The 17,783-nt window shown below is 40.3% G+C and overlaps 1 protein-coding gene across 5 annotated transcripts in view; it reads left to right on the forward strand.

The window, feature by feature from the left end:
- The window catches only part of snx19b (sorting nexin 19b), a 51,563-nt gene that overhangs the window by 11,004 nt on the left and 22,776 nt on the right, over window positions 1-17,783 (forward strand). For 3 of the 5 annotated variants that reach the window (XR_005440525.1, XM_038692748.1, XM_038692749.1), the window contains exon 11: window positions 52-181. The exons of 1 other annotated variant lie outside the window; for it this stretch is intronic. Coding sequence is in view for 3 of the 4 variants with exons in the window: in XM_038692748.1 (XP_038548676.1) it covers window positions 52-181 (130 nt within the window). In the remaining variant the exon portion in view is untranslated. Of the gene's footprint in view, window positions 1-51; window positions 182-317; window positions 5,118-17,783 lie in introns of those variants that run through there. One more of the 5 variants, XM_038692750.1, reaches the window with a different exon arrangement.

Here is a 17,783-nt window from a genome sequence, read left to right on the forward strand (position 1 = left end):
ATGTCATCTTGAGTTATGTTTTTATGTGTGTCTTGAATGTTGTGGGCGTAGCGTCTGAGATGGCGCTGGCTGAGGTGGCTCTGAACATCCTGTGTCTGCTGATGGAGAAGCAGTGGAGCTGGCTGTGCACTGAAAACATGCAGAGGACCATCAGGCTGCTGTTTGGGACTCTTATTAACAGGTGACATGCAACATTCATTTAACGTCGTGGGATGCCACAAAAAAGTACTAAATGAAAACCAATATCAGGCACTTGTGAAGGTGGTGCTGGTATGTCTGTCAGACTGATCGCCCGTTTGTCTGTTACTTTTGTGCAGAGTAAAAGATCATGACAACTAAAACAAGATAGCTTCAAGAAGCGTAACCAGAAGATTACTTTTCAATTTCCACTTTTCCAACACCTTTCTGTATAACACAAAATACCTCAAAAACAAATAACTTTATTAGAAGTGCCATTACATTTTGCATCCTCTGTTGGCATGGTAATGCTAATGTTATCCAGAAGAACTAGCTCTTGAAAACCAAGCATATTGCCAGCAAAATAACAGGTGTTAAGCAAGAAATTCAGGCCTTTTCATCAGGCCGACGTCTTGGGGCCCCTGTTGCAAAAGTAACAGAGCAGGAATTTCTTTATCCCATCAGCCATCGCACTTTATACCACACATGTATGAGTTACAGCACTGTGGGTCAATTCATGTTGATGCTCTGGCAACGCGGGTCTTGCACATCAAACTCTTAAATACTCTCAGCAGGACTTTTGCTCTCCCACAATCAACAGCAGGCTCACATGTTCCATTAAAATGCCTGCAACCTTTTCTAGTTTAGTTAGTTTGTCCTTCTTTGAAGAAAATGAAAGAAATGCATTTAACATAGTAGCATATTTAACTGTTTATTATTTATTTTAGTTAAATATGCGTCTGTAAATCTGCAGAGCGCCTGTTGGGTTGTATTCTGACTGATTGAGAATGGGCCTATATCATTTATCTTAATATTGATATGATATATCATGGTCACAACATATAAGCATCTGTGGACAAAATGTATATGCTTGAATGAGGTAGCTCAGATGTTTCCCCCTGTAGCGCTTTCGGCAGGATTCCCAGGCGCACATAGAGCGCACTTTTTTTCACTCCAGAGGGAGGCATCCAAGAGGCATTCTAATCAGATGCGCAAACTATCTTACAGTAACTGTCCTTTCAGCGTGAAAGAGCAGTGGTTCTACTTTGAGCTCCATACAGTGTCAGTATGCTAATATGAACTAGCTTGTACAACGTGTCATCTGTCAATGTCTCAAGGCAAAAGTCTTTATGTCTGTGGGTTGAAAGCCTGCCATCATAGAGAGGCAAGACGTGATGTTCCTTTGAAAAGGGGGATAATGGCATATGTTTTAGCGTTGAAGGTATTCATAGTGTTGCAAAAGAGATGTTGTTGTGTAAAAGATTAAAAAAAGAGAACTTCACCTGCACATCTTGGCGATCGCCCATCGGCCGCCCTGTCTGTCTTACCCTCTCTTGTGACTCTTACATACTGAAACTCCAACGCACTTGGAACCTGAACTGAGTAACCCACCACATTTCATTTTAATTTATTGTTATTCTTATTTACAAGGATGTTTACTCAAGAAATATTACAAAAACAAAACTGCACTTAGATTCTGGACATGTTCGACAAGCTTCATTTATCCATGGGGGAGGTTTTGCTGGCATGGCGTTCTCACTTTTTTCATCACTGTTTATAGTCGCACAGTTGATATATTCACACTGGGAGTTTCTCATTACACCCACAGCTTTCTACTGCTGGTACCTAGAAAGTGCAAGTAACATCTTATGATTTGGCTGCAGATTAGTGCCTTGCTCAATTGTATATTTTTAGGAGTTGTTGACAGAACATGGGGGAGGCGATCGTTTCCATTCACTTTCCTCATCCTTTATGACTTAACCTTTTAAAACAACCTGATCATGACCGTGCTGCTGGTACTGCCAAAGCAATGCAAATCATTTTTCTCTCCCTTCAGCAATTGCTGCCTCTGGGACGCTCTGCTTTTTTAAAGTGCTTTTACAAGGTTTTCTACAGCAAAGTAGTGACGGAAACTTCTACACAGGAGAGGCAGATCTGTAGACTCAGCCAGGTCAGGGCATGAAGACATATGGTTCCCAGTGGAGATTCCACAGAGAGGGCTGTTAATGGGCTGGAGATGGGACTCTGGCTTGCGTACGTTAATTGAGAGAGTTGATATTTTAGATATATTATAATATTTAAATATTTTAGAAGGGGTCCCTATGAGCCTTTGCAGTTCTCCGTGTTTTACAGAATTAGGGGTATCACTTGCAATGCAGTGTGTCTATTAATGGCTTAACAGTGAAGAAATATCTTCTTGATCTGATTAGGAAAAATTCCTCTCGCTTTTTCAATAGTATCTTTTCACTGTTCCATATGTGCATACAAGCATGCCTGCACTATTTGGCCCTGAAGAGAATGCCTGACATAAACTCCCCAAACATTTGTCGCAGATAGCTATAGCTCATGCCGCCAGTAAACCGAACATGCAGACAATGTTCTCAGGTTCTAGTGTTTGTGCTGTTTGTGCTGTGACCTCACGTTCCCTGGGGTGTCAGTACCAGAATATCGTTTCTTCATTTTGAAACTGGGCCTTCTATTTTAAGAAGTTCCACAAGCCAAGTATGAAAGACCTTGTGCTTTTGTTTGGCCTTGGTCTATAACAGGCAGCAGTCTGTCTACATTGCAGTGACAGCTCTTAGTGTGGCAGGTATCTCCTCTCATCAACCAGTTTCTCTGTACAGAGGAGACGAGATGCTCTGGCTGCGAACTGCTGATGATAGAAACACCACATATAAAAGTGTGTAACGAAGATAGCTCTGTTCATGTATAATTTTTCAACAGCTAAAAACAAATGCAAAGTGTTATATAGACAATAAAACAGCAATGAATGAAACCTGAGTAGATGTACAATAAAAAAATTCAAAGCATGTATTAAAGTGTGAAATAAAAGTAAAATGCAAAAATAAAACAGCAGTAGCTTACATAAAAAATAAAATTATATAAAAGCCTAATATAAAAGACACTCTACAAAAGGAAAAAGTGATTGAAGAATGATTGTTAGCATATGTCGGGGTGTTTTAACGCGTCTGGGCCACAACCTTGGGGCTTTAGCCAGGATTTACTGATGGTTACCAGAATCATGCCGAAGTATTTTGGGTTGCACTCCATCTCATTAAGAGATACTTAAAACAAAGATGGAGCAGTTTTAGTGTCCATTCCTAGCCAAGCCTTGAAGCTCTGCTGAACAGTATTTTTAGCCATGCTAGCAGCCTGGCTTAAGGGCAAAAGTTTAATTTGTCTGAGATTTTGGTTTCTGAATGCCATTGCCGTCACACAAACTAAGATGGCAGCCATGGTAAACGTATACCTGCTAAACATCAACATGCTCACATTGTTAGCATGCTGACATTAGCATTTTGCTCAGAGCACAACTGTGCCTACATACAGCCTCACAGAGCAACAATCGTCATGTGATTCAGTTTAAATATTAAAATTGAATCAGATGACTCTGAAAAGTGAAACTACTGCGAGTTTTGCCAAGCTATCATAGAATTAACACTGATTTCTGCAGCTTTATGCAGCTTTAAGCCAGCTTTAAGCCACTTGTTAGCTTATTGTTCTGGTTTTCCAACTCTGACTGCCGGTTGGGTGAATAGCCAGTTGTTTGCTAACTTATTAGCTATAACAATGTGCTAACCTGATGTTGTTTCAGGGCTGTGTTTCTGTGATGTGTTCAGTAGTTGTTTTGCTCCTGAATGAGCATAGGTCACCTATTGCTTATTTAAAAGAAATGTGTAAAATTTAACAATCTGAAACAAAATATATATTCAGATTTTACTTCAACTGGAGTATTTAATATGATAATACCATTACTGTGAAAAACATTTGTTTCTGAGTGGCTGGCAGATGCTCTTTAAAATCAGGTAGCAGAACTCCACACACATATTTACATCAACAGCTGAACCACCACTTCATATCAGCACACAAACCATATTGAGCTACAGGTAACCTTAGGAACAACACCGATGCTTCACATTGTCACAGCAGTTGGTGAAAGCAACAACAATAATAAAAACTGAGAACTGACTTGAAGCTCAGCCACCTTTTTTTGATATATGATCAAAATTATAATGATATTAGCTCGACGAGACAGTCTGAGGTTTTGTATGCAGAAACTAATGAACTCTGCTCCTCATTGCTCATTATTGCTCACTACTGGTTACTGAAATGTATACCTCCCATATTTTTTAAGACATATTCAGTGCGGAGGAGAAATATACAGACCATAATGATCTTAACAAATAGCCACAGAAGTGCAGTTAAGTATTAGCTGAACCTGCCTTGTAATATATATAAATTCAGTTTGTTTTGATTTTGGTCAGTTAATCTTAGTAATAAATTGATCCACAAATTAGTCTTAAACTGCCATTTAGATATTTTTTTGTGGGACTGACAGGTTATGTCAAGTGCTGTGAAGGTTTTTTATATAATCTGACAGCTGTTTAGTGGGAGGCAAAAAGAAGCTGCAGGCTGCAGAAACCTTATCCGTGCCGGTCTACGACTGTAGTGGATGCACGTCTGTTAGAACTGAATTTGGAATTGCGAGTGGATACAGAAAGTGTGTGTTTGTGTATGGGAGATGAAACCCGGACCCAACAGGACAAATCTGGTTCTCTCTCTCTCTCTCTCTCTCTCTCTCTCTCTCTCTCTCTCTCTCTCTGAGTGTGTGAGAGGTCTGGAAGGAAAAGCCAGCTCTCTGCTCCTATAAATGGTGTCCAAGGCGAGGCTCTGGTTTGGGAGATGTCTGATTTTTATGGACTGGAAAGTGGGACAGTTTAAGATGAATATAGGCTCTTTTTCTTAGACAGCAGTCTGGGTGGAAAATCCAGCTGGAGCCAGATGGTTGACGGTGTCTAGATAGTATGGTAGATGTAGCAGAGTGCAGCTACTTTATGTTATCATCACAAGCATTTGTAGGGATACTCCATGTTCTTTTAGGTTAAATGTGTCTGTAAACACAACGCTTCCTTCATTTTCCAAATAAAAAGATGAGAAAACTCACAGTTGGTGATTATCATTTACACTTCTACTAAAGCATGCTGAGATTTAGCCTGTGTCAGCCTTTAAAATGTATGATGTCAGCTCCATAAATGCATGCATGATAGTTGTTAAGGTGGGTTTGCGCTACAGTTGTTTGAAGTACACACTACACTCATTTACATGCACTGAACATCGGCTGCAATTGTGTGGTGAAGAAAGTGGGTCAGTGGTGGTGATGATGATACACTATGATGATTGTAATTAATCATATTGTTGATGGAAGTGGTTCAGATCTTCTTGGCAATCTTTTTGCTGTTGGACCGTGGTCAGTAACACACTGTAATGCACCTGTCACACTATGACATGATTCTTTATTTTTACTCCCTAAAACAGCATATTAATACTTACATAAACAATTCAAATGGTACCACAAGTCCTTGCTGACAGCTTGATGTTGGAGGTGAGGATGAAGGGGAGTATGGTGGATTTAAAGCTTGTCAACAGTTGTCATAGGGAACACTCTCCCTCGCTCAATCTTTGTTTTGTTTTTTTGCTCTCTCTGTCTCTGCTTCAGCTCCACTGTTAATTAATACCCAGGGATCTCCATCTGACATACAGTGGCCTGCTTGGGTTTCACCAGTGGTGAACAACAAGTTGTTTGGCTTCATGGAGAGTGGTTTCTGTCTCACTGCTGCACTATTTAGCCTGTGACCACACTGTGGCATTTGGAGAGTACTCTGCAGATGTGGTTCAGAACCCTTAACAAAATATAACACTGGCTTGTAAAAGTAGTATATTTGATTGACCACGAGTCCACTTGCATGCTGTTATATAATTTGTTTTTCAATGTTAAGAGTTGGCAGTTTGCCTTTGGATGCTCACTTTGGCACTTTGAATAGGCATGGTTGCTTTGGAGCATTGGAGCATGCTGTATCCAACAGTCTTTAATGTTAATCCGGCTTTTATAGTCATTCCTAATATGATGATATTGCTAAAGGCTCATGTAGATAAACTGTCACACAAAGCGTCTTCGTCCTAGCTCACAGCACTCTCAGAGCACCTCACAGTCGTCAACAGAGGACAGAGTTTGCCATTGGCATATCATGGCTGCGTTATGGATAAGAAGTGATCACAACTGAGCTTTTTCCATGACAACTTTCCACAACTCCTTCTGCTGACAAAGACTGTGAAATGCATTCGAAAGATACAGAAAAAACTACTAAGTGGACCTTAACCCTTTCATGCATGAATTATGACACCCTCTGTCAGGATTATTTTTTTTGGCTCTTTAGGCATGCAAAATAAAATTTGAATTTAATTTTTTTTTTAAATACACATTTTTCGAGGAGTTTCTTACATGTCCACTAAGGTGGACAGCGTGCGCATAAGGTTTTAAATAAAGAAATATTTATTTAACAAACCAATAAAATTATATATATTATGTGAAATCTATATTTTTTAATGCTGTTAAACTAATGTGGTCACATATGTCAACATATTCTAATACTGTTTAATGCAATGCAAAAGCGTTGAACCTCACTTCTGACTCCTCAGCCTCTCTTTCTCAGCAGCTCCACTATCACTGCTGCTAGCATTTGGGGTTTCTCCTATTTCTGGCAGCCATTCATCATCACTGCCACTGCTATTATCCTCAATTGATTCAGATGGAATTTGCTCCACTGTCCTGAATGCCTTTCTATCACTTGATGCAACACACTAAATGTTACTCACATAATGGAATTAATCTTCACAAAATGTTGTTTTTGTTACAAAAACTGCAAGTGTAACATAAATCCATTGATTTACATCCAAAAAAGTTAGTGCACATGAAGTATTTTCAAGAAAAACAAAGTCTCAGTAATAGTTAAATGTAGTTGAAATATAGCCAGCAATGCATAATTTCCAATTTAGTGGACAGGTGATTAATCCTAACAACATAAAATTAATACTTGGAAAGTTTAACAATTGTATTACTCCTTAGTTGTTACTAGACGTTACCAAATTTTATTTAGCTGCAGGGCTCTCCTATAATTGGAGGAATGGCAAGATTTACCTGAGCTGTACAAGTCCATCGGCCATCTTGGTTTTGATGAATTTAAGTTGCACTTACAATGGCTTATCTGAGGGTGGCAGTGTATGGCACGACACACTAGTGTCCACTGTAGTGGCTGATGTGCAACTAGACTCAGAACCTCTGCCCATTGAAGTAAATGGCTTTTGAATAGCTGTCCACTGTAGTGACCACTATGCGTGAAAGGGTTAAGATTACTTTACTCAAACTTGATGCTTTCAAATTGCACATTTTGCTGGTCCTTTCCTGGATGTGAGAAATCTGTCAGTGTAATTCCTTAGCCACTGACAGAGGTCAATGAAATGTATTACAGCTGGTGAAATCACAAGCAAAGGACTCAATTGCCCGCCTCAGAAACAACATTGTGGTAAAAGTCAGTCTTTAATTGGAAAAGCAAAGAAAGAAGAAGAATCCTGCAGGGAGAAGAAAGACAAGGTCAGGAAAAAGGCAACATCCAATAACCAGGTAACATTAAACACAAGGAAACAAGGAACGCTAGATACTGGGTACTAAGACAAACTAGCACAGAGTCAGGATAACACACAAACTAAATACAGTAGAGAGGCAAGGGTAACGAGGGACAGGTGATCCAATCAGGGAAGGGCAGACAAAGGCAGGAAGTGAAGTGAACTGTCATGAGAGGAGAGGGGAGTAACAAAACAAATACATACAAAAATGACTTTATGACACAATGAAAACATCACCTAGGACACAGAGCAGGATATATAAAAATGTCTAAATGAGAGAGTCCAATGAGGAGAGATTTATTTGAAGCGTAGAGCAGTATTTGTTAAGGTAAGCAACCGAGAAAGAATTAATTGACGTAAAGCACCTACATTAAACGCACTCCTGTGAAGATAAGAGGTAGGACAGGATACTACAGTGGTGGTGGTGGAGTAAAGCCAGCAGGTGGTTGATGGAAACACTGCCAAAACATCCTGGAGGTCATAGTGGAGATGGGAGAGGTGGTGGGTTAGGCAATAGTACATCTGAAATACAGAATCACAGGAGGTAAATGAAGGGATTGCCTTGATACTTAAAGAGCACCATCCAGGGACCTGTTGGCTCCAGGAGCACCATCACAAAGATAATTGGCCAGATCTAAGCACATTAGAATTTCTGAATGAAAGCAACTTTGACAGCGTGGGAAAGCGGAAGTAAACAATGTAAACACAATGACAGCAGTGCCGCAGGGGTGGGTGGCAGCGGCAGGGAGAGCGATGGCGGCTGCTGCCTTTGTGAATGCACACAGCTCTTTATGGTAGCATTTGGAGTTTATGATGATTCAATTTTCCCAGCTTGCCAATGCTGCTCACCGTCTGACCACGGCAACCGCAGCGAGGAAATTGACACCGGAGCAGATTTTACTATATCAGGGTTTCCTGACTTGTGCACCTATCCACCTGCAGAGAACAGACAGATCAATGAAGAGAAACGTGAGTGGAGCAACATCAGCTGTCAAAGTCTGATTATCTGATTACCAGTGTTTATGATACTGCTTAGCAAAACGTGATATTATAGTTGTGTCATTTTACTAAGCATTTTCCCTTTTTTAGCTACACCCCACTTTATTTGGCTGCTTGTTGAGATTATACTAGGTGGAGAGAGCAGCAGGTAGCCACGGTGGAATTGCTCCGTGTTTTGCCGCCAAATTGTCGCCAATTTAAAATACAGACATGGATGTCACAGAGGAATGTTTCCCACTTATAGCAGAAATAAAGGCAGAGCCTGAGAGAAAATATCTTCCTTCTTTAACTTTCGCCTTATGTCAGTGTTCCTTGAATCAACAAAAGTCAATGAATGCAGGTTTAAGAAATAAAATGTCAAAGAAATTAAAGAAACGCGCTTTATATAATTACATAGATGCATTTTGAACTTCTAGCAGCAAGTGTAGTAAGACTAAAAAGAAAACAGCAATTGTTTTCAAATCTAATATTGTTTCACAGTCTGTTATTCGTTCGCACAAAGGCCACAACACTGGCAGTAAAGTTTAGGCACAACTTGCTCCATGCTGCTGTCATGTGTTGAGCAGATCCATATGTAGTGTAATGGCTCATTTACTGCAGGCTCGCCGCCATCTCCACCAGAGAGACAAAAAGACTTGTTCAAATAAATTTGTTCAGGCGCTCTGGTCTGAAATGACTCCATGTAAAAATAATGCATCAGCAGATATTTACTTTGAGATATTAACAGTATGAGAGAGTAGTCATATGTGTCTGGCTCTGAAGGCAAGACTGTTTTTAATCTTCTTGCTGTTGTTCCTAGAATTTATTCTTTTGGACATAGTGTTTCATTTGGCTCCCCTACCTGACTTTACAAGTGTCAGATTTAGTTTTTTATCATGTCCTAACATAGCAGAAGACCTCACGCTGTGTTACTGTATGAAGACCGAATGGTTCTCAGTGACAGTGATGTGGGGAATCCAGGGCCTTAAGTCTTTCTCTGCTAAATGATTGGCCCCAAAACAGAGATCCCTCCCCTGGATTTTTGACACTACTGGCTCTTTTCACAGTGAGGATGTGATATTGGAGTCCTGTTTTTCTGTTCTGGTGCTGTTCCTTGACATATGGGTCCTGGAGCCAGGTGTGAGGTATAAACATAAAAGACCCCTACTGTCAGCAGGAATTCACTCTGAGGTGGTGAGTGTGCTTGTGGTCAGAGGTGCGGGCTACATGACAGGTTTTGTATTGGTGGGAAAAAGAGGAGGGAGTGCTGGATGGAAAAGATGCTTATTACATAACAGTGTGGGCTATCTGTCAGCCTCCGTAGAGTGGAGGAGGTGTGACATCCCTGGACAGGCTGTTCCTGAGATGAGACAAATTCAGACACACTGTCTGAGTGGTTTATATCGCACACTGTGTTTCAGTTGGAGGTTTGCCCTGTGTTATGTCACGGTCACGTTTGCTCCGGGAATTATTTTCTCTCTACATCCACAAACGTTTCTGAAATATAAATATTGTCTTCTCTTACAGGCTTATAGTTGTCTGCGGTAGCTTTCCAATTCCTACAGACCAATGTAATCGTCTCTAGGGGACATTATAGGTCAAATACCTGGGTCACTTCTCGCCAAGGTTATAAAACACACTTACCCCCGGCCCCAGTGTGCCATCAGTTAAGCCTGCCAGCCTCTGTGTTCATTTAGCCTTATTTAGTGTTAGTGAGTTGTAGGGATAAAGAAATCCTCCCTTGGCAGGACATGAGAGATAATATGGCTCATTATTGTCCACACTTCTGATAAAGTTAGATGGAGGAAAAGTGGCACATGCTAAACCGCTGTCAGGATGTTTGCAAAGTGAACTTGATAAGTGACCCTTTAGCCTCATCTTTGGTGTCTGTTTTCACTGCTCACCTGAGCCTGGGGCCTGAGATGTGACTCCAAAGTCATGTCTTCTTCTTCTGTCTCCAGAGACATACTTGTGCAATGACATGTTGTCTGTCGAAAACTGGCTGTAGGCTTATTTTAGCTCAGATGGGACCTGGTTATACTTGTCTGTGTTTACCATAAATGGAAACCAAGATAAATCCCACTGGAGTGGAACACATACATAGTTGTTGGCCAGCTCAGCTGATGTTTTACGTGTATTTGGATTCTCTTGCGTCACTGATTATTGATTTCCTTCCAAGTTTTCAAAGCGTCTCCCCTTTATCTTTTATTGTGGTTGATTGTGTCAGGTTGGTTGTTGGCGTTGAGCCCAATTGTTCCTTTAATCAGTTGATTTCAGAAACTTGAGCTTGTGCAACTGCACTTTCTCTTACAACTTTCAGTGAGTGTCTTATTGAGGCTAAAAGCACACAGTGTGTGTCACAGTTAAAGAATTTAAAGCAAAATTGAAATTCCTTTTTGCTAAGAAGTTTGTGTACTTTGCGAAGAAATGTGTGTACTTATTTGGTCAAATTTGTAGTTACCAAAAAGGAGAAATTTAAATTGTACTGATTTTTCTGCAGTGTTAGTGCCCCCCTCCCCCGCATTATTGTTCTACAGAGTTTTGGTTCAGACAATAAGTGTTTTTCCAGCCACCTGATTGTGTGCACATTTGTAGAAATGCCGACAATTTGAAAAAAAGTCAAAATATAGCAAAAAAGTTACGCTTGGAGGATGTGATGTTCCTCACCTTAATAGTTGAAAGCAATATAAATACCATATTGCAAACAAGTTTTCTACTGTATGAGTTTTGGGCACTCTTTTAGTGACGTTATCTCATTGCGTTCTCTACATCTGCAATGGTTTAATGGTACCTAGCTGGAGAATTAACCCCACCAACTGTTTATCTCAATCAGCACAAATCCTAATATAGGCCTTGCTGCCTCGCTACTGTAATAGACAGATGCCTCAGGAGGCAAAACTTTTGAGCGAAGGCATCTTCTAAGAACATCGGTTTCGAACAGTCTTTTAGGGCAGCACTTACTACAATGTATGACGTCAGCACGCCATCTTTCTTTTCTTCTGGCTGTCAGTCACTTGCCTTAGCATCAGTTAGCTATTGAAAAGGCAAATAGCTAACAGATGCCTAACCATACCAAACAAACTTGGTTGGTTACAGTCATGGGATAATAAGATAGTTCATTGTTTAGTTTGAAGAAACTTTAAAAAACGTACATTTGTAGATGAATTTGGCTTGTCACTTTTTCGTGAGCTACCGCAGGCGCACAGATTTATGGGTATGGGTCAGCATCAATGCTGCCTTCAAAACTGACCTTTACGGGGGCAGTTTGAAGGTATATTAAGAGACACGAAAAGATCGTTGGATGCGTTTCAACCAGCGCTCGATGCCGCGCTGTCCTGTTAGACACCTTCTGAGACAGCATTTTTACCCAATTTGAACACAGCCTATAACTTGAATTTATCATTCAAATTACAATGTGTGGAATGGGAAGGGTTACAAAACACATTGCTATGAGTTTTTACAGTCATTCATTATTAAAACGCAGGGTGCACACAGGAGCTGACAATGCAGCGTAAAAACAAAATGAGAGATACGTCTAGTGGGAATCAGCGGTAACATTAGCAAGCTAAGTTAACTAGGTGGAGTGTTAGCTTCTACTTTTCCAGTGAAAGATAAACTTAAGCACAATTGGTCCTCCCAAATGTTGAAGGTAAAGGGAGAGACACCTTAAAAAGCTTAATAATTTATAGCTAACTCTAGGTTGACCCCTTAAAAAGGGGGAAATGCCTTTTGTTAATATTTGTAGAAATATAGTATGAGCGCAACGCAGACCACAAGTTGACAGCATGTCTCTCAGCAATGCCAGCCCTCAAATGTCAGCTGCCACAGGAAACACGCACCCGGAGGCCTAAGCTTAGGCACAGTTTCCACATATAAGCCCCTAAACAGTGTTATCCTCTCTTGAAAAATGGAAAAACATGCACAATAGCTGCAGTACCATTATAGCAGTATTACTTTGCATAAAAAGTGAGGAGAGAATTCATATTTCAGTTTGACTGTAATGTACTGAGCAATAAGGTTTCACTAAATCTGGTCATCTCACTGATTAGGGAATTTTTTTCATAAGATTATAGTAGGCCAAACAGAGGTATTGGAGAAAACACTAACACAGAGAGTAGCTGGCTAGGTCCCTCTGCTCTCTCGTGTGAGCAGCGTGTTTTTCGCCCAGGCATTCTTGGTTCAGCGACAACTATCTACTCCTTGTGTACGGCACTGTTAGACTGTTTATATTAAATCAGCCTTGTTGTAATGTACTGTATCTGTTTTTGTCCATGATCATTTATTTATTTCTAAAATGCCAGTGAAGAAGGCACATACATCTGCAAGAAGTTTGTAAAATGAACAGATTGGGGACTTGCACATATTTTGCAGACTTCCCCTGAGGTGATCCCAACTTGTGTATCAATGTGACTCTAATACAGTTACAATGTTTTGTTAAGTTTAAGCCACATTGAGCCCACAGGCAGAGAGCCAAACATTGGTCAGGGGCTCTCCTCTTGCTTGAAAAATATCTCTCTGACAGAGTGGGCCTGGAAAACAACTCTGGTGGTTTTCATGGTAGCAATAATGCTGTGCAGTCTAAGACTCTACCAGACCACAATCTCTCATATAGAATTACTGGGCATTTGTCAGCTGTAATTGGTTGAAAGCACTCTGCTCTGTGTGTGCAGGATCTAAATCTGTGTGTGGTTGCATGCGCCAAGGGGAAAAGTAATCTCTCTGGTGATTGCAATTGGACTGAAATGGTGATGACAGCAGGGAAGTTTGATGGATGTTGTTGAAGCATAGGCAGGTAGCTTGACCTGTGTGTGTGTGTGTTTGTGTGTGTCTTGGTGTTTGCATTCACTGACCTGTCCCTGTGTTTGTCCTTTGTGCTAAGTGTTGTCAGTTTGTACATTGATGTGACACGGACAGAACCAAGACGGTGTTAACGTAAACCTCTGTGGGCCATATGGGATTAAATTCTGTCTCAGGGCTATAACGTCACATGTCTGTGTTTTGACCAGCCATGGGAAATGAGGCGCCACGACAGTCCTAATAAAACTAGGCCCGATGCATACGTGCGCATAGTCAAACATTCCCAGAGAAACAGAGCTGACCTTGGACAGCAGGGCAGACGGCTGTAAGACAGCACCGTGGCCTGAATGGAGGTGCTGATGTGATGAGACCTGAGCCAGAGGGCTGGACTGAGGTGTACGCCTCACTGGCAGCAGACACATCACACAGTTAGGGGGGGAAAACTGTGCTCACTGCTGATGTGGTACTAACACCCACTTTCCTGTTTGTGTTTTTGCCCCCTAGTGTTGAGGCCTAATGGTCTCAGCATGCCTTTTGCATCTGTTTTTGTATCTTCTTGGCCGGGGATGGTGTGCTGCAACCACTGATGTGTCCATGCTGTCGTCCTTGCTGAAGCACTTACATTCTGACGGCCAAAACTTTGAGAATTTGAACATTTTGTGACCATGTAGGACCCTATACAGTTAATAAGGAGCCAATTGAGAACATATGTTTTTAGGGCCTTTAAGGTTTTCCCATTTGAGCTGGACAAAAGATGCCATTCGTCACACGTGCCACAAGCCAATCATCAAGGAACTCTACACACTTAATGTATCTGGGGATTTTTCAAAATGACAGAGGCTTATGCTGTTGCACAGTAGAGTGAAAGTAAGTTGAGCCATTACAGAGCCAGTGTAAGCAGCTGTGTATCACAATTAAAGTAGGGTTGCATCGAAATGAAAATTCTTGGCGAAGCCGAAACCCAATATAATGAAAAACTTTACAGAATACCGAAAAAAGGTTTTTTCCATTTATTTTGTCAATTTTTTTTACCATTGCATAAATTAAATAGTCAAAATGTGCTTTTTACTCAGTGTTTCCCACAGGATTTGGAGAGACACAGGTGGGTGGGTCTGAGGCCCGAGAGGGTCCGCTAAAGTAAATTACATGTATCCATTTACTTTGAATGGACACATGTAATATGTTTTATACTTTCTGTGAATATAATCCAATTAATCTTATGTCCATACTGTATAAACACCTTATTTTGAAAACCGGACGTTGATACATGTGTATCCTTGCGCTAAATTCATCAAGTCCGACCCAATTTGATAAATATTGTTGTATGTGGTTCTCGTATGGCGTAACATGAAGACTTCACAGCCTCTCTTCAGGAAGGACTCTCATACTGCAACACTTGTCTTTGTAAAGAGAAAAACTGACAGGATAAAGTCTCTAACCTGCCTGTCAGCTCGCTCGCAGTGGATTTACCATAAAGGCTTGAATACGTGTGCACTCCAAATTTAGGTACGGCTAGCTTAATCGCCTTCTCACAAACGAGTGACAGAAACACTCAAAGCGGTTTATGAACCGCTCTGACAAGATGTATAAAGAATGTAGGACACAGTCAAAGCAGCGGCACAAGAGAGCTCTCATTCCTCAGGTTAATGCTGTGGTTGTAGAGCAGTCTACCTCTGGCCCATAAGGGGAAGGTGTTAGTTGTAAAATCCATTTTTTGCCTTTTTTAAGAAGTCAGCCACAGATGGACTGGATGTGCTACAATATAAATATATTGTACTTACGGGAAACATGTTGATTTAGCACCCATGCTACTATATCCAGAAATAGTGTATGTTGTATTTAAACAGATTCAGCGATAATCGTCTCTGCAGTTAGTCTCTGCTTCTGTCTGTAACCATGACTGTTCTGAGAAAGGGTTGGCTGTTAACGCTGGACAATTAACACTTCATCATATTGACTGACCTCTAATTTTATCCCTGCTTCTTAAACTGAACAGAGCACCTGGCACTGACTTTATTTTTACCATGATGAGTTTCTCCTAAAAGAAATGGTATGTACTATATCATTTAGATCTGGATCATTGACATTAGAGATGCAGTTAGGAAAATGACCATTTGTTGCAATGTCTGGAATTTCTCGTTGTTGTTTTTGTAGTGCTCAGATACTTCAGGACACACTAAATAAGCAAGTCTTTCTCCTGCATGGATGGGCCTCTCGGGAGCTATTCTTTAGCAGTGATAGGATTTATTTCTGAAAAGTAAACTGGATTGTTTTCAATAATATGTGTGCTTATCAGTGGTTTTATTCCTGTTCAGATCATATGTGGATTAAATTTCCTCTCTATTTCTGCATTAATCCCAGTGCCTAATATCTCGTGTTTTTTTTGTGGCACATTCAAGTCCCGTCAGGACAGACAAGGGTCGAGCGATTTTTCTTCAGAATGTCTTCAGTTACTATCCACATCTTGTTTTTTGGAAATAGATGCATTGCTACTGCTTCTAAAAAGAGAAGCATGGCAAATATGTCTTATATACCTCCCTGGAATATTAATCCCATCCAAATGGGGCTTTAGGGAGATCTTTGTTACGTATTGCTTTATCAAAATAGTAACTAGTTATGTCACAAACTCTTTTTTTTAAAGATTGTGGGGTTTTCTTGTAAACAATGTTATATTTTAATTTACAGGATGTGTATCCTGTAGGTCTAACAAAAGCCATGAAAACATTTGCGTCTACATACTGTATATCATTTTCAAAGCCGAATTTCCAACCTGCATTGTTTACATGTATTGTTTACATCCATGTTTACTAGCTAGAAGTCTTCTTTCTTACCTATTTTTGTTGCCGCACTACCACCACCAACTGAGGGATAGCATGAAAACATTTGCATTGTGTTGCCGGCGTGCTTGTCCGTGATTATGGGGTGCGAAAACAGGGACCCGCTAATAAAAACATACTACTAGTCATCTTCATTTCATGTATGTGTTTCCAAATGTAATAGTAAAATGAGCAGCTCAGAGTTGTGCAGATTGTTAATCAAGCAGTCGCAAAGTAGAGCCAACAAAAATTCAATATCTGCTTCAAATGAATACACAAAACACTAAATCAAATCTCAGATTTCACTTTATTGATAGTGCAAAACTTTACCTTGAACATGATTTCACAGTTTATGTAAGCAGGGGTTTTCAAAGTGTGAGGCGGGCCTCCCTAGGGGGGCTCTAAACAGTTTCCGGGGAGGCTCAGTGAATGGAAGTGAAACAATATTACAATACTTATTGCATTAGTTATCAAAAGGAGATCACATAGAACAGCCTACATGTGTGAGAGTTCAGAGATACAGTAGGTTTTGGGAACTGTTTTCCCTTTTGCCTTTATGTGTCCCTATGTTATAAAACATTGCCACTGTGGGATACTGTCTCAAAGTATCTATTAAAAAGGGCTCATATCTTTCGCATCTTACTTGTGCGCTGGACGCCATGACGAGTGAATATTGCGGTGCACTTACTGAAGTTTGTGGTAGTAGAAGAAGTCCATTCTCAAAGTGTCGCTGCTGAACTGCACAATCTGGCACAGTTTATTGCTCTTACAGTGTAATTGGTGTCCAAAACAGCTTCCAAACAGAACTTTGTCACTGGCATCAGTTTGTTTACTGCCAATCATGAACATGGTGAAAGAATGCATTGAGTCACAGTTATCGCAGTACCAACAGTTCCTGAAGGCAACATGACTGAGCAGAGTCTTCTGCCTTCTTTGTTAGGGTGTCACTCATGATTCCACACCCCTCTCAGTTGAAGCCACGCCCCCTCCGCAAAATCAGGGCCTGAAACTGAAAAAAACTGATCTGAACCTGAAAAAAACAAGATTTGAAGGTGAAAAAAATTGCTTTGATTCCAAAAACATAAAAAGTGGAACTGAAAAAAATAATTTCTCAAATATCAAAATTTATAAAAGAGAAAAATGAAAATTAAGAATTTATTCAGTTTATTATTAAATGTTCAATTACAAGTTTTAGTTTTTCTATTAAAGTTTTTTTTTTAAATTAACAAAACATTTGGCCCTGATTTAGCTCCATAGACAACGGCGCCGCCAGAAATTTTGTGCCCCATGACAAAAAATCTAATTTGGCCCCCTCTGCGCAGCTGTTGTCACCACATCTCTAGGACCTAACTGTCCCATCAAAAGCTCTACATACAACTCTAATTAAAGGCTTGCAACTGTCTTGCTTCTTGTAGTTCAATACTAGTACTAGCACAATATTTACTGCTGGTGATTTGTACATGCAAGTCTGCATACAGCAGGGGAGAGCCGGGATGATTGAAACACTTTTCAGATATGTCATTTTAAAATATAACGTTACAGACAGAAATCATT

Source organism: Micropterus salmoides, unplaced genomic scaffold, assembly GCF_014851395.1.
Source record: "Micropterus salmoides isolate LMB-PRFRI ecotype aquatic unplaced genomic scaffold, ASM1485139v1 Ms_hic_scaffold_3, whole genome shotgun sequence".
NCBI classification, from domain to species: Eukaryota; Metazoa; Chordata; class Actinopteri; order Centrarchiformes; family Centrarchidae; genus Micropterus; species Micropterus salmoides.